The sequence below is a fragment of the Bos taurus genome, chromosome 3 (assembly GCF_002263795.3).
Source record: "Bos taurus isolate L1 Dominette 01449 registration number 42190680 breed Hereford chromosome 3, ARS-UCD2.0, whole genome shotgun sequence".
NCBI lineage: Eukaryota > Metazoa > Chordata > Mammalia > Artiodactyla > Bovidae > Bos > Bos taurus.
This window is the reverse complement of record NC_037330.1, coordinates 115,413,763-115,440,891: the sequence shown is the minus strand read 5'-3', so window position 1 is coordinate 115,440,891 and position 27,129 is coordinate 115,413,763. Positions and strand designations below refer to the sequence as shown.

The window sequence follows — 27,129 nt, the reverse complement described above, 5'->3', positions numbered from 1 at the left end:
ATTTATAGCTGAATGAATATCAGTATGTTGCCTGATCTCACACAAGCATGAAAAAGATGCTGGTTTTCTATTGAACAAGAATGTTTTCATTCGCCAAATGACATCAAAGACAGAATTCCTCTTTTAAGCTATAGGCTTATTACATTAAAATAGCCTGTCCTGATTTAAAAAAAAAATACCCTGAAACAAGGCTTTTCATAGCATTCAAATAGAGATTAATCAACAATCTTTTTTCTTTAATACAAAATTCTGCTCACTGCATGTCCTGATTTTGGTTTATCTTCAATAAAGAGATTTGATCCTTCCTACCAATGCTTCAACTGGGAAAACAATACTTGGGATTTGACTTACTGGTGAATCAGCCTGGAAAAGGGCAGAAACTCTTGGTGATGGTGATAATGAAGTTTCATGCAGTCCGAGAGTGGAAGAGAAAAACCCAAAGAGGATTCTATGAGCGTGTGAGTATGAAACAGACCTTTATTTCCATTGTAGGACTTTGTAATTTTTTTTTAAAAATCATAATTACAGGAAAAAGATTGATAGGCACTCACTCTTTCCCTCGGAGGTCTCACCCTTTGAAATACAGACTGCTCTTGGAGGCCTTTTTTTTATTCCTGTGTGGCTTAAAATCTTATTAAAAAGACTCAAGAGTTCAATGTTACCATGCAAACCTACGGCTATGCCCTGGCCCGCTCCGAGCATGGGAGGGAAAACCAGGTTGGCTGGAATCAGGACCGGACAGTGGAGGCCTTCCTAACAGCTACATCACTTCAAACTAGGCCTTCGCCATCTGTTCCGTCCTCTAATTATAAACCCAAAAATAATATAATTCACAACACTACCATAAAAAGTGAGATACAAATGATTTAAGTGCCTGTGAGGAGGGCCCATTCGCCTCACTATTTGCATTGGAAATCTGCCCTCCTTTTGGCAACCAGGATTTCAGGCTAAGAGGATTTTTTTTCCCAAGGACACCTTCAGTAGCTTTTCTTAAAGATGCAGGCATTCTGGACTCAGCACTACGTGACGGTTGTTTTGTAAAAGAGCACAATTCCACACGTTTACCGCTGAGATGGGAATCGTGTGTTTCTCAGAATGCTGTGCATTCTGTTTATCTTTAGGGTATATATTTTCTGCAGTATGCTGACTGGAGAAAAAAGAATGTAGAGTCCAGACTCAGGGGTAATGACACATCTAATTACTACTAAATAAAACATTGTGGCCATGCCCAGAATTGAAAATCCTGGAATTAAGACAATCCATGGTTATTTCGTAGAATGTGGAAACAGCTCATTTTATTCTGATTTCTCCCTGTTCTAAAGATGATGCCAAGTGGGGGAAAAAAAATGGGAGTATGCTTTGTTGTAGAAATTACTCAAACTTATTTTGCAAGGTTATACAGATACACAGATAATGTAAATTAGAAGTCTACCAAAATTCACCTAATAGATCAACTCATTATTGGACATGCACATATTTTTCTTAGTTATGACCACAGAAAAGGTGTCATATTCTATTGCACTTCTTTAATATAACGTCCCACCCATTTCTCCTTATTGTTCCAAAACCTTCATGATTTAGATCTAGAGCATCTCACTGCTCTAATGGAGATGACTCACCTTGCCATTGTTTTACCTCCGCATTGTTTTGGCTGTTTGAAATTTCTCACTATCATAAACAACGTTGCAAGGGACATCTTCTACTTTTAGACTTTTCCTTAGGCTGATATCCTAGAAGAGTTATTATTGATTGGGTCAAACAGCAGTAACATCTTTCTGACTCACGATATATGCTATGAATTAATTCTCTTAATGGACCAGTGGGCTAAAAGAAGATGGAACCTGAGCAAACAAGTCAGGTCATAATTTGTAAAATGGACACAACAGTAACAGTGATGATGATCGTAATGAGATAATCACTGAGGTTAATACAGGACCAGATTACACAAAGCACTCTGCCAACTGCCAAGCTTCTGAAGATACTAGTTGCTACTAATTTTGCCAATGGTGAGTTTTCCTTTTCCCTACAGTTTAATTTTTTTTCAGCAAAAATGGTGATACTGCTAATGTTGTGTTTGACTCTAAAATCTAAAAAGTCTGGGTACTCTACTCCTGTTTCCCTTGTGGTGGCGTCCTGGTGTGTGTAAGCTGCTCAGACCGTTTGCCTTGTATCTGTGTTTCGATGTTCTAGTCAACACCTCCCGTGAGCCCGAGCACTCATTCGCTGGATGACGCTTCTTGAACCCCTGCTCCTGCACACGGACCGGCACGGTGTTTAGTCTTGGCACAACTTGACGACACACTTCCCACTCTCAGTCTCCCCACCAGAGGCGATGCCAAAGTCATCAGAAGTGGAGCAGATAACGTGGAAGACAGAAAGAGGAGAAATCACGTGCTCGGGGCTGATGCAAGCAAAGGATGAAAGAGAGGACCTCACGGTGCGGAGAGGTGAGCTGGAGCATCCAAGGCCCATCGCAGCGTACATCCTGTCGCTGGGATGCCGCACCACCATGGGGACGGATAGAATTTGATGTCTGCTACAATTTAGGATGAAACCCTTAAGCCCATCAGAAAGTAAGTTCTAATACCTGGAAATGGGTTTAAATATTTACTCCAAAGACAAAGCCCGCGTCTTCCAGCTGGGTGGCGTGGCACTCATTCTTGCCAATGACACCTGCACTTCTCCTGCCCGTTTACATGTGAGTGATGAACACCTGGCTACTATGCATTCTGAAGATGCTGACGAGAGCAACCATCACCCGTGCGTATTTACACGATGCTTACTTAGCCACAAGCCATTTCTCGGTACAGGTTATATGAATAAGTTTATATGCGGTAGTTATAATGAGGTATGACAACATTACACAAAAGGAGGTTAACACTAAGGATTTTAAGTAATAAAACATGAATTTAACACTTACGCAGTCAGTTCAGTTGCTAAGTCGTGTCTGACTCTTTGTGACCGACCCCATGGACTGCAGCCAGGCCTCCCTGTCCATCACCAACTCCCAGAGCTTGCTCAAACTCATGGCCATTGAGTCGGTGATGCCATCCAACTGTCTCATCCTCTGCCTTTCTCCTCCTGCCTTCAATCTTTCCCAGCATCAGGGTCTTTTCCAATGACTCAGTTCAATAATGTTTTATAAAACACAAAGTCCAAGATGCTCATCTCTTGTCTTCTAGTGCCTTGTTTGGCTCTGTGCCCTCAAGAACTTATTTCAATCGCTTAGTTCCTTCTTTAACGTATCCCTTCTCCTCCATCTGATATACGCAATAGGCATTTTTGCACAAAACCCCCTGTAGCTGAGCGGCGCACTGCTTTGAGGGCAGGTGTCTCTGGCTCTCACTGCATCTCCTAAGCCCTTTCAAGGAGGCGGCCGTGATGCCCACACCAAGGCCCCACGCCCAGGCCTGTCCACCTGGACTTCCTCCTCTCCTCTCCAGGCCTCACAGAATCATCTCTTAGGACTGAATAGAGGCCATCTGTGAGGAGTGAGGGCGCTGAGCAACTCCGTGTTTGCAACTGTGAGGATGTGAAGGGGGCTACTTGTTTGTGAGTCAGGACATTTGGGGGGCTGACTCCTCACTAGGAACATTCCAGAGAGAGGCAAGGTCTCTGCAGGCGTGGTTACTTGAAATGCCAGGCCACAAGGTTTGGAGCTGGTGAAGCATCAAGATGACTTGGTTCTCCTCTGCCAATGCGGGAATGATTACGTAGCAAGTAGGCCAACCATGGACTTGACTCGCACAGAAGGGCTGTAACCTGAGGCTCCGACCAGCCTTCCTGAAGACCGTGGGTCACGTACTGACGTCTGTCTCAGAGCTCCGCCTCTCCAGCCCTTTTCCTACAGCTCCTCCATGCCGACTATTTTGCTGATCATGAAAGCATCGTATCAACAGCTGAAATCCTATTCTCCACTGGACACACACATTTTTGAGAGGGGAGAAAGTCTCTACAGCAACTTGTATTTACTTATTGGAATATCTGTTCCCACAGAGATATACAACTTAGTATTGCCAACACCCCTCGTATGTTTATAATGAAAACCATCAAGGGTTAACTTACTTTTGTCAGTTCTTACAGAAAGGAACACTGCATTTGGAGTTTAAACGACTGAAGATGGTTTCCTTAAACTGGAAGGCGTGGCTTTGATTTCTATGTGACCTGTACCCCAAAGGTCTCAACCACAGAATACTGCAGTGGAGGAACCACCATCTGAAAGCCAACATAGTTACCCTCAATATTTATCACTTTTACATCTCACGTGACAGGCGATATTCAAGAATATTTACTTCATGCAAAAATAATTGCCGGGTCATGACGTTAGGAGAGGATCACAAAAGAAGAGAAGTAGTGGTCTCCAGGTCAAAGAGTTTACAATTTAATGCTGGAAACGATATAGCCACGTTTGACTAAGCCTCAGGGGAAGAACGTGCAAACAGAGCAACAGCCAGCAGTAAGAAGGCATTTCTCCTAACAGCAGAAAACACTGAACTAAATAATGGCTTGCGTCATTTCACTTCAGATGTCACCAACTTTCTCAAATTCTAGTCTTAGAGAAACCCCACGAGACATGTTTAACCTCAAAATAATGAATTACTACTTAGCCATCAAAACCTAGCCTGCTGAAACCTGGTTTATGGAAGCAGACCTCACCATGTGATGCTGATTTGGGGGAGTATTCTCAAGCAAATTAATTCTCAACCAAGAAAGCGAGAGTCTGCAAGCGTTCTGCCAAGTTATAGGAGTTTAGGCGAGGCGGCCAATTTATGTACCGGTGGGTTCGTGCTGTAAATAGAACCCAGGGTGTGGGCAATAATCGGTGGCCAAGGCAGGGACGGGGTGAGAAGCCAGGCTCTGAAGCCCTAACAAGCCTGAGACGTGACCCACCGGGAGGGGATCACTCATCTGGCTCACGGAACAGGCTCTGGAGTTATTACCATGTCTTCTAGACCATCTGAAACTAAACAAAGAAAAACTTTTGTTTCTATGAGACAACCATGGATCCAGTTTTGATGTTGCGTGATTTTTTTTTTTTTTAATAGCTATTACCACTGTAGCAGCAGCTTAGCGACTCGGCGTCTGCAGTGTGAGCAGTTTTGATAAACAGCCTCTGCGGGCCACACAACGGGGATAATGTATCCTTAAGTACCGCCAATGAGCTGCCATTCTGCACAGCCAATTACTTCTGTGCGTCTGTCACTCAAAGGAAAAATGACTGAGCCCATTAGATCAAACCTTTGTCACTGTTCCTAATGCACTCTTAGGCCTCATTAATCTCCGGGAGCAGCAACAGAGCCGCCGGTGTCTCATTGCCTCCCCCGATCAGGCCCACGTGAAGCCTCTCATCTCTCCCCCAAGTGCTCCGCGTTAATCAAGCTCTCCTTATTACCCCAGTCCCTGTCACGGCGGAGAGCGCGCTCCCTCTTAAATGCTCTCATTATGACCCATCTTTAGAGCCGGCTAAGTGGAAAAAAAAAAAAGAGAGAGAGGAGAGGGAGAGAGGGAGAAAGAGGACGGGAGAGAAAGAGGAGAGGAAAAAGCAAGTCCGATCACATTAATATTCATGACAATAATTAGTATTCTAGGTCACTGAATATTCATGCTATTAGTTTGGTTTTTTATGGGTTTGCTGGATGTCCTGATTACTGAAGTGTGGAGGAAAACAGCATGGTTGAGACTTTCGATGTCAACGGTGGTTCATCCGCAAAACACGTTGAGATCCTCGCCGCCCCCCACCAGAAAAAAAAATCAGCTCGACCCTTGGGGGTGGCTTTCCTATTTCGAAACTGCTGGGGGCCTGTGCTGGGGGGAGGTGGAGGAGAAGTGGGGGGGAAAGGTCTCCCCCCTTTCACAGAGGTCCCAGCATCAGTGTGGTGAGGGTGAAAACACACCCACAAATACCCAACAAAAGACGCGCTTTGAGGACCACGAGAGAGCCGTCATCTCAAGATTGAATGTTGCAATCAGGACCTGGGGAGAGCACAGGAGTAGAGAGAGGGTGGACACACAGCAGCAGAGCGGGGGGCCCCCTGGAGATCCAGGGGCATCTCCTGCTGCCATCCTGGGGGGAGCTGGGGGGTGGGGGGGCATGGGCTTAGTAAGTCTAAGCCACTAAGTCTACCCAACGGCTAAATGAACACTTCATGGCACCTGCAAAATTAATTCAAAGACCTGAGTTCTCAACCCTCTTCCTTTTCTTCACCGGTGATGAGCCGGACTATCATGATGGATTCCTGACACAGAGCTGAAGTCAGGCTTTGGAAAAGCAGAGCTTGTGTTACCCTTACAGGGATGGAGGCAGGCACTGTTCTCCCGTTTTCGAGACGAGGGAGCTGGGCGTTTAGAGACACCTGCACGAGGTCCTAAGATGGGGGAGGTGGGATGCAGTTTAGTGTCTGTGACTCCAGAGCCCCCACTGTGGGCCCTTATGTTTTCTTGCTTTCTACTGAAATGTCGAAATAACTGTCAGAGATGACATAACTCTGTATTCTGTCACATGTGGATACAGTTCTACCAACCTGGCCTAAAACTCATGTCAGAAAGTATTTCTGGACATTTGACCACCTTATCTGGAAAAGTTTTTTTTAGGAAGTTTAGTAGCTCAGTCACGTCTGACTTTTTGCAACCCCATGGACTGTAGCCTACCAGGCTCCTCCGTTTATGGGATTTTCCAGGCAAGAGTACTGGGTTGCCATTTCCTTCTCCAGAGGATCTTCCTGACCCAGGGATCGAACCTGGGCTCCCACATTGTAGGCAGACGCTTTACCATCTGAGCCACCAGGGAAGTGGAAGTCCTTCCACCTTCTCTGGAAGCATCCCTGAAATGACAGTTGGGTAGATTCTCTAAAATGTGACTTCTGATGGGTTCCCTTAGAATGGCAATGTAGGACTTCCCTGGTGGTGCGGTGGATACGAATCCATGTGCCAAGGCAGGGGACATGGGTTTGATCCCTGGTCCAGGAGAATCCCACATGCTGTGGAGCAGCTAAGCTGCTGAGCCACAATTACTGAGCCAGCGCTCTAGAGCCCACCAGTCGCAACTACCAAGCCCATACGCTGCGACTACTGAAGCCCGCATGACTAGAGCCTGTCTCCACAACAAGAGAAGCTGCAGCCATGAAGAGCCTGAGCACTGCAAGGAATGTCACCCTCGCTTGCTGCAACTAGCAAAAGCCCACACAAAGCATCAAGGATCCAGCACAGCTAAAACTGAACACAAATAAAAAGAATGGAAAAGGCAGATGCTGCCCTGGGCATCCTGAGAAACGGATCTTGGAGGAAGGGAAAGATGTGATGGGGAGGGGGGAATTGAATCAGGTCTGAATCAACAAACATCTTCTGGATTTTCCGTCTTCTTGCTGGAGTAGATGCTGAAGTAATTTTTTCAAAAACCCATTTAGAGGGAGATGTCCTATATCCATGTATGTTATCCAAAAATGTTTTCTTTCTGCCTTCACACTTGATTGATAATAGCTTGACTCTACATAAGCTTCTAAATTCAAAATGATTTGTCCGTGTAACAAATACAAGGTGTTGTTCTTGAGAAGGCCAAGGTCTCTAAGAGTTTTCTTCCTTGATAGGTTAACCTCAGTCTTTCCTTCACTTGGATGCTTTGGGGAACGTGTCCATGTTTACAGAGCTTACTCTCTTATCCAATGTGATACTTGACTCTTCAAATGGGAAGACACTGGCATTTTCTTGGTCATCTCCAGCATCCTTTCTTCTGTTATATCTTTGATTACCAGCAGTATCTTTAGCTATGTTCTTTATAGTTTGTAATCCATTTACTGAAATTTTTATTTTTGCAATTTCCCCCCTTAATTTCTCCTCAGATTTTTCATCTAATCTTTTGTTTGCTTCATTTTGTGAATACAAGAACCAACCTCTTAAATCTTTCTGATGGTAGTAATTGTTGTTGCTTAGTCACTCGGGTGTGTCTGACTCTTTTGCAACTGCAGCCTGCCAGGCTCCCCTGTCCATGGGATTTCCCAGGCAAGAATAACTGAAGTGGGTTGCCATTTCCTTCTCCAGTACACGTTCCCGACTCAGGAATCGAACCTGTGTCTCCTGCTTGGCAGGCAGATCCTTTATCACAGAGCTGCCTGGGAAGCCCTGACGGAGCTGTGATTTCCTCACAGTGGAGCCAGGTCCTGCTTGGCAGGCAGATCCTTTATCACAGAGCTGCCTGGGAAGCCCTGACGGAGCTGTGATTTCCTCACAGTGGAGCCGGGTCCTGCTTGGCAGGCAGATCCTTCATCACGGAGCTGCCTGGGAAGCCCTGATGGTAGCTGTGATTTCCTCTCAGTGGAGCATCTTCACTGTAGCCCTTCTGCTCTGGTTAACTCTCAAGTCCCAAAATGAGACCCAGGCTGGGTCCGCAGTATGAAGGTATGACAATGTGTTTTTCCTCCTCCTTCCCAACCCCCTGGCAAAACGTGATGTTAATATCATCAGATTTCCAGCATTTTAATGTCTGAGATGTAGTCAGCATTCCAATACTGGCAAACCACTCCCCAATACTAGGAATAGCGTAAGACTCACCCTTCCCCCAAGTGATTTTCTATCCCATTGCCCCTTTTAGACCCACCAGCTTCAATGGTCTTATTTGTGTGTTTATCGTCTGACTCCTCCAGCCCCCACTGGAGTGTACAGCCCTTGGAGGGAGGGTCTTCTTTCACCCCCTGGAACTCCAGAGCACTAATCAGGGCTGGGCAGGCACTGATTCAGTAATGATGGTCAGGGAATGGTACAATAGGTGGAGCAATACAGAACCCAAATCATTATACCTGTTGAGACAATCTAAAAGTCAGCATCGACATAGTCAGGCATCACAGACGTGAAACGCGGAATGCGTCATGACTGCACACTAGACAACCAAGAGAAACATCTGGATAATTATTTCAACTAAGAAAGAGTTAAGATGGCTGGATATAAAAAATACAAAAATTCAGAGCTTTCTTATTTCTTACCAATTAGATGGTATAATAGACACGCCCCCTAAAATATAACTTTCACATTTCACCAAAAATTATAAAAATAGAATGGATTAACAGTAATCTGATCTATCCTAACAGTAATAGAATAAATTAACATACAGAGGGGTATATAATAAGTTTGAATACATGGGAAAGAAGTGTGTTAGAATAAGAAACTCAATATAGCTAAGATGTCAGTTCCTCTACTACTAATTCATAGATTAACAGCATGACAATTATAGTCACAATGAGATTATTTTTAGGGGGAAGAGAAGGTTTCAAGTTATTCTGAAGTTTATTGGGAAAAAAAAATAAATGGGTGGCAATAACCAAGAAAAACTATAAAGTCAAAGAGTAATAAGAAACTGTTATAGGTTATACTACCAGGTATAAATCGAGCCATGAATCTAAGACAGCGGAGGAAACCCACACAATGTGGAGAAAGCAGGTCAATGGAATAATACATTTTTAAGCCCAGAAACATAACTGATTTGATTAAATGAGTTAGTTGCACAAGAAAGGAGACAGAGTCAACAGGAAAAGGAAATAACAAAGACAGAAAGAACAATTAGTTATGTATTTGAATAAAAAGTTTAACTAGATTTCCTATTACATATAATAGACTCAAACAAATTAAGAGGTAGACTAGAGGTTAAATATAAAAAAAGGGAAAAGGACCAACAGTAAAATTATAAAACTCTGAAATAAATATATATGATTTATGATCTTATTTCAGGATTATTAAAGGGTTTCTAAATACCTGAAATAGAAACTATAGAAGTACAAGTCTAATGATTTTATTATATACCAAAGAAGGAGAACCTCTCTATGTAAATAAGACCATAAAATCAAAAAAGCAAACAGTAAACTGGGGAAGTAGCTGCAAAATATACTACAAAGTGCTAATACCCTTAATATACAAAGAGTTCTTACATGTTAATAAGCAAAAGACAAGTGCCTAGGGCAGCAACGGGCAAAGGATACGTCTAAAGAATACAACATAGAAACACAGGTGACCGAAAGACACACGAGACGTTCAACGTCAGCACGGACTGAAGGATCCAAACAAGCGAAGCATGAGATACTTTTATTGCTTAGGAGACTGGTATAGATTCTAAAAACGTTTAAAAGTGAAGTGAGCACTCACTCTATACACAGAAGTTTATTTTCTATAAAGCCTCTTTAGAAATGAATTTGGAAATGTGTAACAAGAATCTTATAAATGTTTGTATCTGTTTACCGAGTCACTTCAACTCCAGACTTTTATTCTTAGACATTAGTAAGTTATGCACAAAGATTTCAGAATAAGTGTGTATCAGGTCAGATCTACGTGAATGTAAAAGTTATAGAAGGGAAGGCACACAACATTGATCTGATTCTATAACGTGGAGGTAGAAAGTGAAACAAGCAATCAAAAAGCTGAAAAGAAACAGCGGTTCATCCAGAGTTCTAAACCAAAGTGGCAGAATTCTAATGAGTTGACAGTGAAAGATGAGGTTAAGTACTGTGGTAAGTTCTTTGTCAAGTAGCTCTAAAATAACTAATACCCATTTTTCAGCTGAAGAAAAAAATCCATCACTTAAAAGCAGCAATGATTTACTCTGAATTAAGTGTGCTGGGTTGGAATTCTTCCTGAGACAGTTGTATGAACAGCAGGATAGAAGTCACTCTTGCTGGACACCAGTTGGTGACACCGTCCAGGGCTTGGCTGAGGGCACCACAGCCCTGAGCCCTGTGACCACGAGCAGCTTTCCTCCCCCTAAGTGGTGCTGTGCTCCGGCGGACGTCATATTCCTACTTCCGAGTCCCTACTTGTTTTTTTTTTAATTAATTTATTTAAATTGGAGGATGATTATAATACTGTGACGGTTTTTGCCGTACATCAACATGAGTCGACCACAGCTATATATGTGTCCCCCCATCCTGAATCCCCCTCCTACCCGCCTCCCCACCCTCTCCCTCTGGGTTGTCCCCGAGCACCGGCTTTGGGTGCCCTGCTTCATGCCCTGAACTTGCACTGTTTGCGCCCCTACCTGTGATCCAAGGAGGAAGAAAAATCTACCGGGCTCCCTGAATGGCAATGCACGTGGTGTAGGTTGATTACCTGCTTGTAATAAACCGAGGGTGTGACCGTGGAAAAAGGATTTTGTTTGTGCCCCAAAGCCTCCCATTCACCCAACAGCAAGACTCTTAAAGAGAAGGCAACTGGACATTGCAAACTCAATCCCTTGGCTGAGGCCCACGACATAACATCATCTGGGAACGTGATAAGGTTTATATGGCATTGGTGTGTTTTCTATTTGTTAACAAACACGGTATTTTCCTTAGGACAGTAAGTGGCGGTTAAGCTCCAAAGAGCACAAATCTCAAGATGACGTCCAAACCCCAAATCTTACATAGCCCACATGGCTTCAAATTGTCAGGACTCTTTCCTCATCCTACTTTCTGGCAAATTCCCACCCTTTCTTCCCACCCACACGGCATCCCCCGGAAGCCTTGTCCCACCTCCTGGGGTGGAGCCAAGCACATGGCCTTGGGCCTTCACACCCGCTTACCTGCCCTGACTATGCGCCAATGCACTGATTCATCTACTCATCTCTCCCACTACCCAGAGGCTGAGATTCCGGAGGGCAGGGATAACATCTCATATTTCTGTTCCCCCGGAGTGCAGGACAGTGACCAGCACACATTAGAAACTTCATATGTGCTTGTTGATTTGATTAAATAAATGGAGAGATGTGGCATGACGGTTGGTTAGAAGGGGAAATGGAAAGTTGGTGACTTTCCATTAAGGGTGGACTGCCTTGCATGGAAGTTCTGGAGGTCGGGAACTTGGGATCAACACAACACACAATCCCTGGCATGGAATAGATACTCAATAAGTACTTTTTGAACAAAAAAAAAATAGTTTAAAATGAAGACATCAGCTTTTTATTCACTATAGAAAAAATTTTTTTCCTTGGGCAATTTTCTCTCTTCCTATAGAGTTAGCACACCATCCTGAAAGGGAAAATTCACGTATCTCTTGGAAGGAAGGTCAGTAGGCCATGAGACCCCATAAGGTAACCTTATCTGCTTCCTGGAATGAACTAATGTCTCTGTTATGAGAAAGCCGAGTTTTACTTAGATTAGTAACAACAGCTGACGTTTGTGTTGTGTTTATGGGTTTCCACAGTACCTGCCATCACACCTGTGTGATGGAGGCAGGCCAGGCCGGACCAGCCTCATGGGAAGTGTGGTCAGTTACCTACCCAACACCGTGCAGTACCCGGCAGTAGGGCACAGGCTGGCAGACCCCAAATTCTATCTCCTTTTTATTAGCCTCCTTTGGCCAACAATGTCATTCACACCGTGGAACGATGGGGTCAGCATCATTCCTCTTTAAAAGCATTTAGCATTTCAGAAAGGAAAAAAAGGCAGCGTGTTTAAGAGGCAGGGACACATGCTAGGAACGACTACAGCACAGAAATCTATTTTGAGAAAATCAGACGCAAGCTGGAGACAAAAAAGGAAATAACTGAAATCTGTTAAGGGATTCCATTTGTTGGAGGAGTCTGAGTTTGTTGGTGGGAAGACTTTAAGTCCTCACTACCTTTCCTCTGATAAGAAATCATGGAAGGCAAAAGCCACAGCATGGTTTGCCAAGACTCTTATACAACAATGAACCACAATACCCTGGAGGGCTTGCGTTGTACACCGAGGCTAGGAATTTCTCAGCACCTCTATTTTGAGAAACACTGATTTTCTCTGATGCTGAATGAAAGACAAATCCTCCTTTAAAAGAGAATGCAGAAGACCAAAAGCTGTGTCGAAGAAGACATAACAGTTACAATACAAAACCGAGAGAGTCTGAGATTTTGTGCAGGTCCAATGGTTTGCTTTAAATCTTGCTCCAAATTGGTGTTTCCATTTTTCTATGCACATTTATGACAAATTAGTTAGGACTAATCCTTGACACTTTAACAGTGAATTGATGTTTTTCCGAGGGCCCTTAAATCCTCCATCACGTGTAAGATGCAACTTTCAGCCACCAGCCCTGGAAAAGCCCAGCGGTCCATGCAGCTGTGACTCAAAGTGCCACAGTTTGCTTGTAGACAGTGCTGGGGCCCAAGCTGTAGGGCAAACAAGCACCCGTGGAAGATGTGAGAGGGTGTCCCTTAGCCTACAGTCCAACGGGCAAAGCCTCCCCTTAACCCGAGAAGCTCAGCGCTGTCTCCCACATCAGGGCCACCCATCGCTAGAGCTGGGCTGGATCTCTTCGGCAGGTCGCTGTGAGCTTACCTGAATTCGGTGAAATGTGCAAGCTGCTCATGTCCTTGGACAGGCCATTGGTTTTCGGGCTGGAGATGGGCGCGCAGGCCGACGTGGCTCGGGGGGGCCTCTTCCCTGGGACTTTCACAGTGGTTCTCAGAAGATCAATCTCTTTACCGTGAACATTCTGCATGTAATCCTGTTCAAAACGTTAAAACACCCAAGAGAGATTAAAAGGGAGACCTTCTACAATCTAGGACAAGAGGTTCTATGAGACATCATGAGGCATCATCCTATGACCCTTCCATGGCGGTGAGTGCTTTAAAAAATAAGGAGGCTTTGATCTGTCTTGTCCTGATGGCGTCATCATTATACTGAAATCAGCTCTGCCTCTGTGTCCTGAACTAGCCCAGGCGCTGGAGACAAGGAGACGCAGTAGATGCTTCTATGCGGGAGGATAAAGGAAATAAATACGGACATGAAATCCTACTCTGTGAGCTGATACTTATCAGATGGCACATGAGGAACCTGGGCTCTTCTGTGAGTTGCAGGAAAACTCCATGGAGTAGGAACTATTTTGTAATAACCTTTTTGTCTCTGATGGCGATACCGTTGAATGTCTAGCTAAGTTGTCTGCTGGGAACTCAGGTAAACACTCTAACTCAGAGGCCAAGCGTTTTGTTCAGGAAGATGTCTGAGGGGTCAGTAGTAGGGTGCTGAAAAAACATAGAGGTCCCTGATGGATGGACAAGAGCTGGATGTTCAAGTAGAAAGCACATTATTTATACTCAGTGTGAGGTTTCTTCAAGGGATTCGCTGTACTCAGAAACAGTGTCTTGCTGCTGTCTGTGTTTTGGAGGTGAACGACTAGCAGTTATCATGGAACTAAGGAGAAGTCTAGGTACACAGTGGGCTGTCATCCAATTCCACGTGGAGGAAAAAAATACTTATGAGTCAGCTGATGGATGGGCAGAGATGAGACGGCAACTGAGAGCCAGGGTGAGGGGTCTCTTGGCGCATTAGGAGTTATTGATCTTTTCATGCGTTTTTATGGGCAATAAGCCCCCTTGTCTCTGCAGACATATCATTAAACCAACGTCGCACACTGAGAAACGATGCAGTCTATGTAAATCACTGTTGGGTAAATAATATTTCAAGTGTTTTAAGACGAACCAGGGAAGGAAATAAACAGATTCCTTCCTTGGCAGAATCCTTCGTGCGTGTTTGCTAAGTCGCTTCAGTTGTGTCAGACTCTTTTTGACCCCAGGACTGTAGCCCACCAGGCTGCTTTGTCCATGGGATTCTCTAGGCAAGACTGCTGGAGTGGGGTTGCCACTTCCTCTTCCAAGGGATCTTCCTGACCCAGCGATTGAACCCATGTCTCTTACGTCTCCCGCATTGGCAGGCAGGTTCTTTACCACTAGTGCAGCCTGGGAAGCCTGGCAGAATCCTGGGGGGATTCATTTTACGACATCAAAGAAAAACCAATATATGTGTATTTCGTATAAGCAATCGAGTTTAAATCAATCTAATTTTAGAAGAACTACCAAAGGAGCCAGTGTGTGGGCTGCAAGGGGCCCAGGGAGACAGGAGCATCGAGCCGTTTCCTCATAGCTACCCGTCAGCAGGGTCAGTAGATGCAGGGAGAGAAGGAGGCGATGGTCTAGCAGCAGACTGCACAGTCAGAGGGGCCAGGAAAGTCGGTCAAGGTGTGTGACGGACACGCGAGAGGAGACGCAAGGTACCAGGGAAGCCAAGAGAAGGACCCTGCTGGCTTCTTTTAATTGCAAGACAAGGTCAATATTTCAGGAGGTGAAGCAGCTGAGAAGCAGGGACTGGTCTATCCAGAAGCAGGAAGTTTTCTGATAGAAATTATGGCCCAAGAAGGAATCCAAAGTCCAAGATTCCAACCCGTGGCAAGAACCCAAATTGAGTTGTCGGGACAGACAGAGCCGTCCTCTCTCGGCCATATGCAGGGGGGGAAACCGGCTGAGCATCACACCTCCCCCTGGAACCTAAGCAGCTGAGAGTCGTGGCCACGTGGGGGCCACTCCAGACTCAGGAAAGGAGCTGGGAGAATTCTCAACAGAGGAGGAGGAAGTGCTGGAAGAGAAACTCCATCACATGAGGGGAGCCTGTGATGGAGAATACAGAACCCCAGAAGGTTCGCCGAGCACCAGCCCAGCAAAAGAAGATGCAACGGGGTCACAGGCGACCGCCCAAGGACAGACTTCAGACGGACAATTCTTAGCACATAACAGAAGCTCAAAAAGCCACGGCTAGGCTTAGGAGGAACATGGGCCTGCAGACAGATAGAGGAAGGATCAGGGGGTGCACCACAGTGGGGGTGAACTCAGACCAGTTCCTCCAGGGAGGGGCGAGGCTGGGCCTTCCTCAGCGATGATAAACCATCCAGATGGAAGCGGCTGCACCAGCTCGTACGCCGTCAGTGGGGGAAGCCGGGGGCATAGGCACTGATGCACCCGGGGCTGGACCAGCCGGGCATGTCATCTCCCATCTCTTGGGGGGGACATCTGCCGGGGTTGGCCATGGGCATGTTGGAAGGAGAGTTATCACAGGTTTCGGGAAGGGAGGTTCTGTGTCCAACTGGGAACAAACTAAAAGATTCCACTTGAAAGTTAAGATGCTTAGAAACTGCTAGAAACTGCGCCCCCCAACTCCCACCACAAATATTATTTACTATGAAAAAAATTGTGATTTCAAAAGGATGAGGACTAAGGATAGAAAGAAAGTCGTTATCCTTAGATTAGGCTGAAGGATAAGGCAGATGGGAGGAAACACCGAGGTCTCGGGACGCAGCTTATAAAGAGGCCAGCGAACAAAAAACATGGAAAGTGACCTTCAGTCAGCACAGGACCAAGGGTCAAGGTCATTGTGAAAAAAGGTTGTTATCAAGCAGTTTTCACTTACTTCCATTGATATCTACTGAAAAGGGGCAAACCTCAAGTTTCAAAACCAAAGTTAGGACTTGTAAATAATGAATTCCTTCTTGCATAGTTACTCCTTTAAAAATATCAACTTGCTATAACTTTCTTCTTTAATGCCAATTCTTAACAAATTAAAATACAATAACAGGAGTGTAATTGAGCATTTATGGCTTATGGGCTCTGAAATGAGCCTAATCAGAGAGTGACTAAGCCTCAGCATGGCCTCCTTTTTAATAGGCATGTTTTAACATACAATAACCAGGATATTTTATTTAAATTTATTATAGAAATGTACCAAGTGCCAGCTCTCCAGATCTGAATGCAGCAAAGGGACCCATTTATCTTTGGCTCAGCACAGGCTGAGGGATCTGTTTTTCCTGCTTGAGTTAGGTGCTTCAAAGCACAGAAGAATTAGTTCTTAAGAAATTCAGAGGGTAAGTTTGGCAATTCCTAAATTTCAAGCCTCTAACATTGCTAAAACCTTTACAAGATGCATTTCCTAGTCCACACAAGTCTTTCAGCTTGGTGTTTTCAGAAACAGGTGGATACCTGAATCACTGGCTTCTAGCTTCTCCCAAGAGAAACAACACGGGAGTTTTCTGGTTTTGCAAGAATTACCCTTTTCATCTTGGGCCCCAGCTTGGGACTTGAGGAATTGAAGCTACAACCTCTAAATAACGTCGCCTCTTTAGAAGTGGGACGTGGGGCCCAGTGGTCCAAAGTAGGGACCTCGCAGGGCGAAATAAAGCCGGCGAGCTTGATTTTGATATGCAAATGTTCCAGATACATCCCTTCCCCGTGTTCCTGGTAGAAAAATGCTGATCGAGGATAAAAGGGGAAAAAACCCTTTAACAAGGCATGAGGGTAATTCAAAGCCAAGTACTTTTAAACAGCACTTAACAAGTCCCTGGGGCCCACTCAAGAGCCTGGCCCCCCAGAGGTGCCATCTCCTGCCCCTCAACAGCTTGAAAAAGTAGTAATTGCAAACCTATTTGCATTTTTCTTCTCAAGTTGTCCGTGCTCGTCGCCTGGATTATTTTTTGCAAGCAGGCGCCGGAGCGGAGGGACCGTCCCGGACCGGGTGGCTGGAGCTTGGTAACCGCGCCTGGCGCCCCCCTGCCACCCGGCTCCCGCACCTTTGCCATCCCTTGTTTTTTACATTTTCCTCCTAATTATGTTGCATCTATTGCCGTACACTTAATTAGCTGCATTAATGTGATTTCTTTTCACATAGTCAAGCAATTAAGAGCTATGATTGAGTTTCATTCAATTAGCCTCAACAAACATGCTAATTGATGTCCCAGATGCAAATGAGGTACAGTGAGGGAACCTGCTAGCAACTGAGAGCGTGTCAGGGACCCGCAGCTTCCAGCTTGCTGACGGCAGCACGGCTCCACGTGGCTCCCACCTTCCTCGGGCCACCTCTGGAGACAGCCCGGAGCCCTGGGCACCTTGGTGGGTGTACCAGATCCCTCCTGATTGGAGCATTAATGAATGTGCTGTGGTAACGGTTCTGTCCTAAAATCTCACAGTTACGACTTACCAAGACTGGAAGGTCATCACTGAAGAAGCACCGAGTTCCAGCCAGGAGACTGGCATCAAGTCCCTATCAAAATACTGCACAAGGCTCCTAAAAAACCCATCCAGGAGCTCTCCCCAGACAGCCAAGGGAACACTGTGTGGGTGTTGTCGTGGCCATCCCAGAGCCCTCTGTGTGCCTGACGCCCTACAGTTCTCAGTAAATGGTGAGTTCATCTTAGTCAGCTTGGGGGCATTTGGCCCTTGAAGTTAAGCTCAAAATACAGCAATCCATCAATAGTCCCTAAAAATACTCTTACTATATCGATTCTCACTGCTTCCCATCCCTTTGTTACGTTTGGCTGTCTGGTGAAAGATGGTTTGCTTCATGTATTCATAGGGTACCAGAAAGCAGTTTAACAAGATCTTAGAGCGAAACCCAAATGCATCCATGATGTGATTGGCACCTCAGAGTTAGATCATCAGAATAAAGCACACGGCTCTGAAATGCAATCAGCACCACTCCGATTTCACATGTACTTTTTAAAGGGATTAACACTATTCATTTCTGTAATTACATGATGGAAAGAATTATAGGAATCTGTATTCCAATTAGGTTTTCTCAATAAGTTCTGGTTCCTAACTGTACATAAAATGTTGAGAAATTTACACTTTTCTATTACTCTCTAATATTTTGTCTAAGTGAGATAACTGTTAGGACAGACTAATGCTTTGCTTTGGTCTTTGTGTCATGGCTAATCTAATCAAGCATTTTCTCTTTGCATAATCTAAATTCAGCAATCCTCAAAGTGTGGTCTTCAACATCCTATCAGGGGATTCACAGGTTCAACACTATTTTCAAAACAACCCCAAGACATCGCTTGCTTTTTCCCTGTGTTGAAATTTGCTTTGATGGTACAGAAGCGGTGTGAGTGATAAACCCTGATGGTGTCTCAGCGTGGAGCGAGACCGTGGTAACCAGGTTGTGCCGCACATTGTCTTTATTTTACTGATTCCTACGCTCTCAAAATGCAAACAAAAAACAGCTTCACTCCAGGATGTTCTTAATAAACTAAAACCTACCAATTAAAAACAATGGTAACCTCTGAGCCTTTAAATTTCTCGGGTGATGCCAGGGCAAGTATACTTCAGGGTTTCTGCTGCACTTTGAAAGCAGGAAAGCTCTTCCCGAAGTGTTTCATTCACAAGCTGAATTTGTCACTTGTTTGCGGGGGCAACACTTCTACTTGAAAGAAGGACTATGTCAGACACTAACTGCGGTGATTCAGTCTTGGGTGCTTGGCAGATATTTTCTTGAAAATGAACAAAGTAAGTACTGCAAGGAAAGCAGCTGACAGTGTTTGTGGCCAGTGGTAGAATTTGAGCTTTCTAGTGATGATGTGAGGAGAAGGCAATGGCACCCCACTCCAGTACTATTGCCTGGAAAATCCCATGGATGGAGGAGCCTGGTGGGCTGCAGTCCATGGGGTCGCTAGGAGTCGGACATGACTGAGCAACTTCACTCTCACTTTCATGCACTGGAGAAGGAAATGGCAACCCACTCCAGTGTTCTTGCCTGGAGAATCCCAGGGACGGGGGAGCCTGTTGGGCTGCCATCTATGGGGTCACACAGAGTCGGACACGACTGAAGTGACTTAGCAGCAACAGTAGCAGTGATGATGTGAAGTTTGAAAACTTGTAACTCTCACCAAGAGATTGATAACTTCTAAATACCAAGAGACTTTTTTCTGACAAGACTGGTGGTGATATTAATGAATGTGATTTGAGGGGTATTAAAAGACCCTGATTTAGAAAAGGCAGAGGGACTAGAGACCAAATTGCCAACATTCATTGGATCATCGAAAAAGCAAGAGAGCTCCAGAAAAACATTTACTTTTGATTCGTTGGCTACATTAAAGCCTCTGACTGTGTGAATCACAAGAAACTGTGAAAAATTATTAAAGAGATGGAAATACCAGACCACCTGACCTTCCTCCTGAGAAACCTGTATGCAGGTCAAGAAGCAACAGTTAGAACAGGACATGAAACAACAGACTGGTTCAAAATTGGGAAAGGAGTACGTCAAGGCTGCATATTGTCACCTGCTTATTTGACTTATATGCAGATTACATCATGAGAGGTGCCAGGGTGGATGTATCACAAGCTGGAATCAAGATTGCCTGGAAGAAAGATCAAGAATCTCAGATATGCAGATGACACCACCCTCATGGCAGAAAGTGAAGAGGAACTAAAGAGCCCTTTAAGAAAGTGAAAGAGAGTGAAAAAGCTGGCTTAAAACTCAATACTCAAAAAACTAAGTTCATGGCATCCAGTCCCATCACTTCAAGGCAAGTAGATGGGGAGAAATGGAAACAGTGGTCGATTTAAAAGATGCTTGCTCCTTGGAAGAAAAGCTGGAACAAACCTAGACAGTGTATTAAAAGGCAGAGACATCACTTTGCTGACAAAGGTCTGCATAGTCAAAGCTATAGTTTTTCCAGTAGTCATGTACGGATGGATGTGAGAGTTGGACCATAAAGAAGGCTGAGTGCTGAAGAATTGATGCTTTCGAACTGCGGCACTGCTGGAAAAGACTCTTGAGAGGCCCTTGGACCACAAAGAGATCAAACCAGTCAATCCTGAATATTCGTTGGAAGGACTGACGCTGAAGCTGCAACTCCAATCCTTTGGCCACCTGATGCGAAGAGCCAATTCACTGGAAAAGACCCTGATGCTGGGAAAGATTGAGGGAAGGAGGAGAAGGTGGTGACAGAGGATGAGATGGTTGGATGGCATCACCAATTCAGTAGACATGAGTTTGCACAAACTCTGGGAGATAGTGAAGGACAGGGAAGCCTGGTGTTCCTGGGGTTGTAAAGAGTCGGACACTGAACAACAACTCAATGAAAAGTGTCACCATTTGGAAATCGCATACCTCAGTTAAACAAGCTTTCTGAAACGATTGAAGCTGAATGTCACATGCATGGATACAAATTCATTCAAAGTGCAAGACAGGTCATTGGATTTTAAATCAGCAAGGAAAGTAAACTTCATTGAATTCCTAATCTTTAAGAAACTGTCACATGTAGAGTTTTGGTGCAGTACCCAAGAAGACCCACAGTCTGAAATGGCTATTAAAGTGCTCCTCCCTCAGCCCTCCTACACTGTTGGTGGGAATATAAATTGCTGCAGCAGTATGGAAAACAGTATGGAGGTTCCTCAGAAGCTAGAGCTGCTATGTGATCCAACAATCCCACTCCTAGTCGCTCAATCACGTCTGAGTCTTTGTGATCCCACGGACTGTAGCCCGAGAGGCTCCTCTGTCCGTGGAATTTCCCAGGCAAGAACAGTGAAGTGGGCTGCTGTTTCCTACTCCAGGGGATCTTCCTGGCCCAAGGACCAAACCCCCATCTCTTGTGTCTCCTGCATTGGCAGGCAGATTCTTTACAACTGTGCCCCCTGGGAAGCCCAAGTATCCAGACAAAATTATAATTCAGAAAGACACACGCAGCCCAGTGTTCACTGCAGCACTATTGACAATAGCCAGGACATGGAGACAACTCAAAAGTCCACTGACAGATGAACGGGTAGAGAAGTGGTACAAGTGAAGTGAGGCTGCTCAGTCGTGGCCGACTCTGCGACCCTGTGGACTGTAGCATACCAGGCTTCTCCGTCCATGGGATTCTCCAGGTAAGAGTACTGGAGTGGGTTACCATTTCCTTCTCCAGGGGATCTTCCCGACCCAGGGACTGAACCCGGGTCTCCTGCATTGGAGGCAGACGCTTTAACCTCTGAGCCACCAGGGAAGCCCCCAAAGAAGTGGTACACACATACAAAAGGCTGCTACTCAGCCACAAAAAAAAAAAGAAAGAAATAATGCCACTTGCAGCAACATGGATGAACGTAGAGATGAACATACTGAGCGCAGTAAGCCAGGCAGAGAAAGACAAATGTCATATGATGGCATTTATATAGAGAAATCTAAAATATGACACAACAAATGACTGATCTAGGAGACAGACTCACAGCCATAGAGGACAGACGTGAAGTTGCTGGGGTGGGAGGGGAGTGGGGGAAGGAGGGATTGGGAGTTTGGGGTTAGCAGATTCAAAGTAGTATATATAGGAGGGATAAGCAACAAGATGCTACTACACAGCACAGGGCCGTATATTCAATATCATATAATAAAGCATAATGGAAAAGAATGTGAAAAAGAATGCACACACGAATCGCTGGATCACTGCGCTGCAGAGGAGAAATTAACATGCCATTGTGAATCAACTACGCTTCAAAAACAGAAAATTTTAAAAGCACACGACATTTAAAAAAAAAGTCCTCCCTCTTCCAGCCAAATATCTTTATCAGAGTTTTTTTTACACACTTTAAAAGTGCTTTGAAAAAAGGAAAACAATGCTACTCTGCTCACAATTTCCTTTTATTTTGGAAAATATCTTTTTCATAAACAATGTTTGTGGGATAGTATGTAATGGGTGGGTTATTATTATTTTAAATGAATTCTAGAATATAAAATTTTTTTCTGTTCTAATTTCTCCCATGACAAACATCAATAGATATAATCCACAGAAACAAAAACTCATTCAGATGCCTCGATTTTGAAGAAAGTATACGGGCCCCAGAACCACGAGTCCAGCTTAATGTTCACAAACCAGCCACGGGCTGGGTGTGTGTGATTTTATGCACACAACTGGGGGCAGTGCAGGTACTAGACACGGTCAGCACCCTGTCTGTCTTCTCCTGGAGGAGGGGAATAACTCAGTCTTCCCCATTTCCACTACACTTCACGTATGTCCAGTTTCAAGAAGAATAGAAGTCTGTATAAATCCTATTTTTAAAAACCTTTACTTCTGGGCTCAAAAAAAAAAAAAAAAAAAAGTATGTAAGAGAAGCCATTGTCAGATGTCCTGCCATTCCCAAACTCTGCTTAATACTATTTTCAAAGGAAATACCTCTATAAAGACATACACAATACCATCCCTTCAAAGACACCAGCGAACGCTCAAGTCCGACACGTATGAATAATAAACAATAGCCTCATATATAGTCACCGGCACAGAGGAGAGTGACACCCTAAAGATACCAGGAAGATATTGTAATACTACGAGAAATCTTCCGGCCACATCCATTCAGATCACATACCTCAAAGAGGACAATTTCTCCTTATCGCCACAGGACCACAGTTATAATAGCAAGGTAGGAGGCAGCTTCAAAGAGAAAAGCCTTGGGACAATCAGTTTGGTTTCCCAAGACGGTTAAGAGAATCCCAGAGTCTCACTTCTAGAGCTGCTTCGGGACGACCACTTGACCAGTGTGGATCCATGTGACCTGTGGCTGCTACAGGGAGAAGGCACCCAGCAAACTGGATGTGTAACAGCAACGAGACAAAGGCAAAGCTGACGACCCCTGATTCTGCACAAAGGCTTTACCGCGCCCAGGGAATTAACCTAAGACGCACCAGCAGAGAAGGCTGGTGAAACGTCATGCAAGTGTGGCACCCTCACGGATCAAGGGGAGCTCGACACCCTAGGGCAAACCTCTCCAGTGCACATGCTCTCAGCATTCAAGTCCAATGTTGGGCTCAAGTCCATGGTGGGCTCAAGTCCAACATAAGCTTGGGTCACAGGTTAATATGCATGCATGCTCAGTTGCTCAGCTGTGTCTGACTCTTTGTGACCCTGTGGACTGTAGCCTGTCAGGCTTTTCTGTCCATATTATTTCCCAGGCAAGAACACTGGAGTGGGTTGCCATTTCCTTCTCCAGGGGATCTTGCTGACCCAGGGATCGAACCCACGTCTCCTGCATCTCCTTTACTGGCAGGCGGATTCTTTACCACTGAGCCACTTGGGAAACACAGGTTAATATAATATACTAAATCAAAATAGAGAATTTCCACAATGAATCATGAATATAATCTTTGTGCTTCTTGATTGTCTCTGTCTTGATTGACCTTGTATATTGAGCTTTACACTGCAAGACAGACTTTTCTCATTTTAAGTTAAATTGAATATTACCCAGTTGTAACCCATGCATGCTCAAACCTAGCCTTACAAAATGAATGTGTTGGATATGCAGGTCTCTTCCAGAGGCAAGCATGAGTGAAAGTTCACTGCAGTGAACTTCAAGGAGCCAGCGCCATTCCTGGCTCTACGAGTATTTTTATAATTAAATATGGCTTGAAACAACTGGACCAGTACTTAGATCTGACAAAGTCTGAGTTATGTAGGAATATTCACCATAATGATAATTAGATCTATCTGAACCTTTTTAAAACTCCAGATTCCTTGGGATGCATTTGCTAGAATGTGAAGCACTTAAAGAAATAGATTTTTTAAAGACAGAAAAGCAGACAAAGTCATCTTCCTAGGACACTAACGATCACTATCTTCTTCTACCGTTTTAACCCAACATGGACAGAAAAAGTCCCACTTCAAGTTTTGCCCATCACAGAATTTCCTCTATTTCAGAACTCTGACGAGGCCTGTCCAGAAAAAAAAACACTTTTTTGGCTCCCTGATGCACTGTTTTGGGAGTGACCCTGTTTTCCTAATGCTGTTTACTGCCCACCAAGGTGGTTTACAGTAATATAATCAGATTCATTTCAAATGAAGAGTGGTCAATTCACTAACATAGTTCTCTGGTTTCCTAAATTAAGACTATCTGCAGAAGACAGAGCTTCTCCAGGCCAGAGGATGGCCTCAGAGTAAGAGTGCCTGGAGGCTCTGTCTGTCAGGGCTTGTGGACTGTTTCATCATCCCGGGTTCTGATTTCTCATCTTTAAATATAAGGATAATAATAATTCTTTCATCAAGCAATTGTTTTTGTGATTAACTGAGATAATAAAGAAAGAACTTGAAAGAATCCCAAAGCCCTTAATAAATTTGGCTCTTACTGCTCATGTCTAATAAACATACTGAAATATTTGCCCTGTGATTTCACGTGGGCATTTCCCGAAGCATAGGTGTTGTCCCCACTGGAGGCAGCCATCCCAACATGATAAGCCGTTGGGGGTGACTTGCAATGCTATTTCTCACTTAGCAGGATAGGGGAAAGAAACTGTCCTCTGGAAATGCATGACATTTTCTACTTTTTCTTCCCTTTCTCCTTTTTTCTTTATTTTTTTTGTGAAGGGGAGGTGGGATGGGGTAGGCATATAGAGGGTAGTCAGACATTTTTATTGCAAAACGCCGTCTGGAAAAGATGCAAAACAAAATTGCTAAAAATGCAAGGGAGAAAAATACAGGAGAAAAACAAAAGGCCCCCTTCCCCTTGCTTATTGAGTTCAAAGGCATAACAGGCAAGTGCCCTGCAGCCAATGGGAAGCTACACTAATTTTAAAGCCATAAAACGCTATCAAGTGCCCTGCGGGGCAGGACTACACTGAAGCTTGTGGCACCTAAATAAGATATGGTTCATTTACTTCGCAGCTTAGCCTAATGTAATCATCAGCGGATTCTTAGCCTAGAGTTGTAACAGGCAAATAGCCGCTGCGGCAGAGGCGGCACTCCCAGCCATCGACGGGGACGCCGCTAGATTGCTGTTGATTAGAAAATTTTTCAGTTTTGACAAGCACTTAATGAACATAAATCGCACCTTGATTGGTTTCCATCTGGGGCCACGGGCACACCTGAGAAGAAGCCATCCTCCGAGTCTGCAGCGCTCCCTTCCTCCCAACACTTTAGCAACCGGCCGGCAACCGGGCTAGAACCAGAGCAGCACGCATTTATAAAGTCTAATGATGAAACCCCATCTCTTGGCAGCAGGGAAAGAGCATTCCCGCCTGTCCCCCACGCCCGAGCCCTCCCACTGAGAGTTCTCCACAGTGACTTGCTGCCAGTGAAGAAAATGGATGGACTGGACTTAGCTACCTTTGGTAAGGATTTCCAGCCACAATTAACAACCCTCACAGGGTCCCAGTGGAAAACAAAGTGATACAGAGTGAGTTGTTGCTGATGTTGTTTTACTTGCTAAGATGTATCCAGCTCTTTTGCAACCCCGCTGACTGTAGCCTGCCAGGCTCCTCTGTCCATGGGATTCTCCAGGCAGGAATACTGGAGTGGGTTGCCATTTCCTTCTCCAGGGGATCTTCCCCACCCAGGGATCGAACCTACATCTCCTGCATTAGCAGGCAGATTCTTTACCACTGCATCACCTGGGAAGCCCTGCAGATTAGGTACAAGGATGAAATATGCTATGTACTGCTAAGGCAGTGTCCCGTGGATTCCTCTAGAAGCTTTACTCAAACTCACAGGCTATTATAAAAACATATATATACTTTTTTTTTTTTTTAAAGCAAGAAGACAGAAGAGTTTTTCGATGTAGAAAAAAAAGTAAATTAGGCACAGTCTACCCTATCTGATGGCTTAATTTCTATAGAGACAGGAAGACTTTCTCTGATCTTGGGCCACTTACGGTCATCCTGTTCTCAACATCGAGACAAAGTGTACCATGGTGAGCCAGCATTTTGGCCATTTTTTCCCTTTGTAAACCTAAACACTTTCAAACCCTGCTGCTGCTGCTGCTGCTGCTAAGTCGCTTCAGTCGTGTCTGACTCTGTGCAACCCCATAGACGGCCTCCTACCAGGCTCCTCTGTCCCTGGGATTCTCCAGGCAAGAACACTGAGGGCTATATAAATAAATGAGGAATTCCTTGGAGCAGACTTTGATAAAGAATCTAACATTTTTCTATTTGTGTAAAAGGTGTGAGTTTTCCAGTGGTCCCTCCTGCCAACAGTAGTTGTAGATATTCCTTGAAATTTTTTATTCTGTTGTGGTGGTGTCATTCCATGGGCCTGAAAGCCTTGATACACAGGAGAAATGATTTCTCATGCTGAAACGCGAATGAACGCCAGAAGTATTTCTCAGGCTACCCGAAGAACAGAGAGGGACAGCTCCCCTCACCTTCGGAGGGCACTCGGCAAACACAGAGAGCCCACGTGGGCAGGGCTGGGTGGGTGTTTTCACACCACGTGGCTTCTAGACCATCATGCAGGGTATTAGGCCTCCAGAACCCGCCTTGATCATGAAGGGCCCAGCCAGTTTCTCTGTGGTATTTCTCAACCAGGGCCTTGGTTAATGTCGGGCATCTTTAAATTCAGCTCTTCTCAACAGCTCTCCCGCTTTGTAGTTCTTAACAGTAAAACTTCAAGCTCCAAAGAGGTATTTGCACACCTACGAAACTCCAATACTTTGGCTACCTGATGTGAAGAGTGGACTCATTGGAGAAGACCCTGATGCTGGAAAAGACTGAAGGTAAAAGGAGGAAGCAGTGGCAGAGGATGAGATGGTTAGATAGCATCAGAGACTCAGTGGACATGCGTTTGAGCAAACTCCCGGGAGACAGTGAATGACAGGGAAGCCTGGTGTCCCTGCAGTCCATGGGGGTCACAAAGAGCCAGACAGGACCCAGCATCTGAACA

General features: G+C 44.8%; 1 protein-coding gene across 9 annotated transcripts in view; it reads right to left on the bottom strand.

The window, feature by feature from the left end:
• Positions 1-27,129, bottom strand: part of AGAP1 (ArfGAP with GTPase domain, ankyrin repeat and PH domain 1) — a 561,115-nt gene that overhangs the window by 164,377 nt on the left and 369,609 nt on the right. For all 9 annotated transcript variants that reach the window (XM_024990256.2, XM_024990257.2, XM_024990258.2 and 6 more), the window contains one exon: positions 13,260-13,428. In XM_024990256.2, coding sequence (XP_024846024.1) covers positions 13,260-13,428 — 169 coding nt within the window. The remainder of the gene's footprint in view (positions 1-13,259; positions 13,429-27,129) is intronic.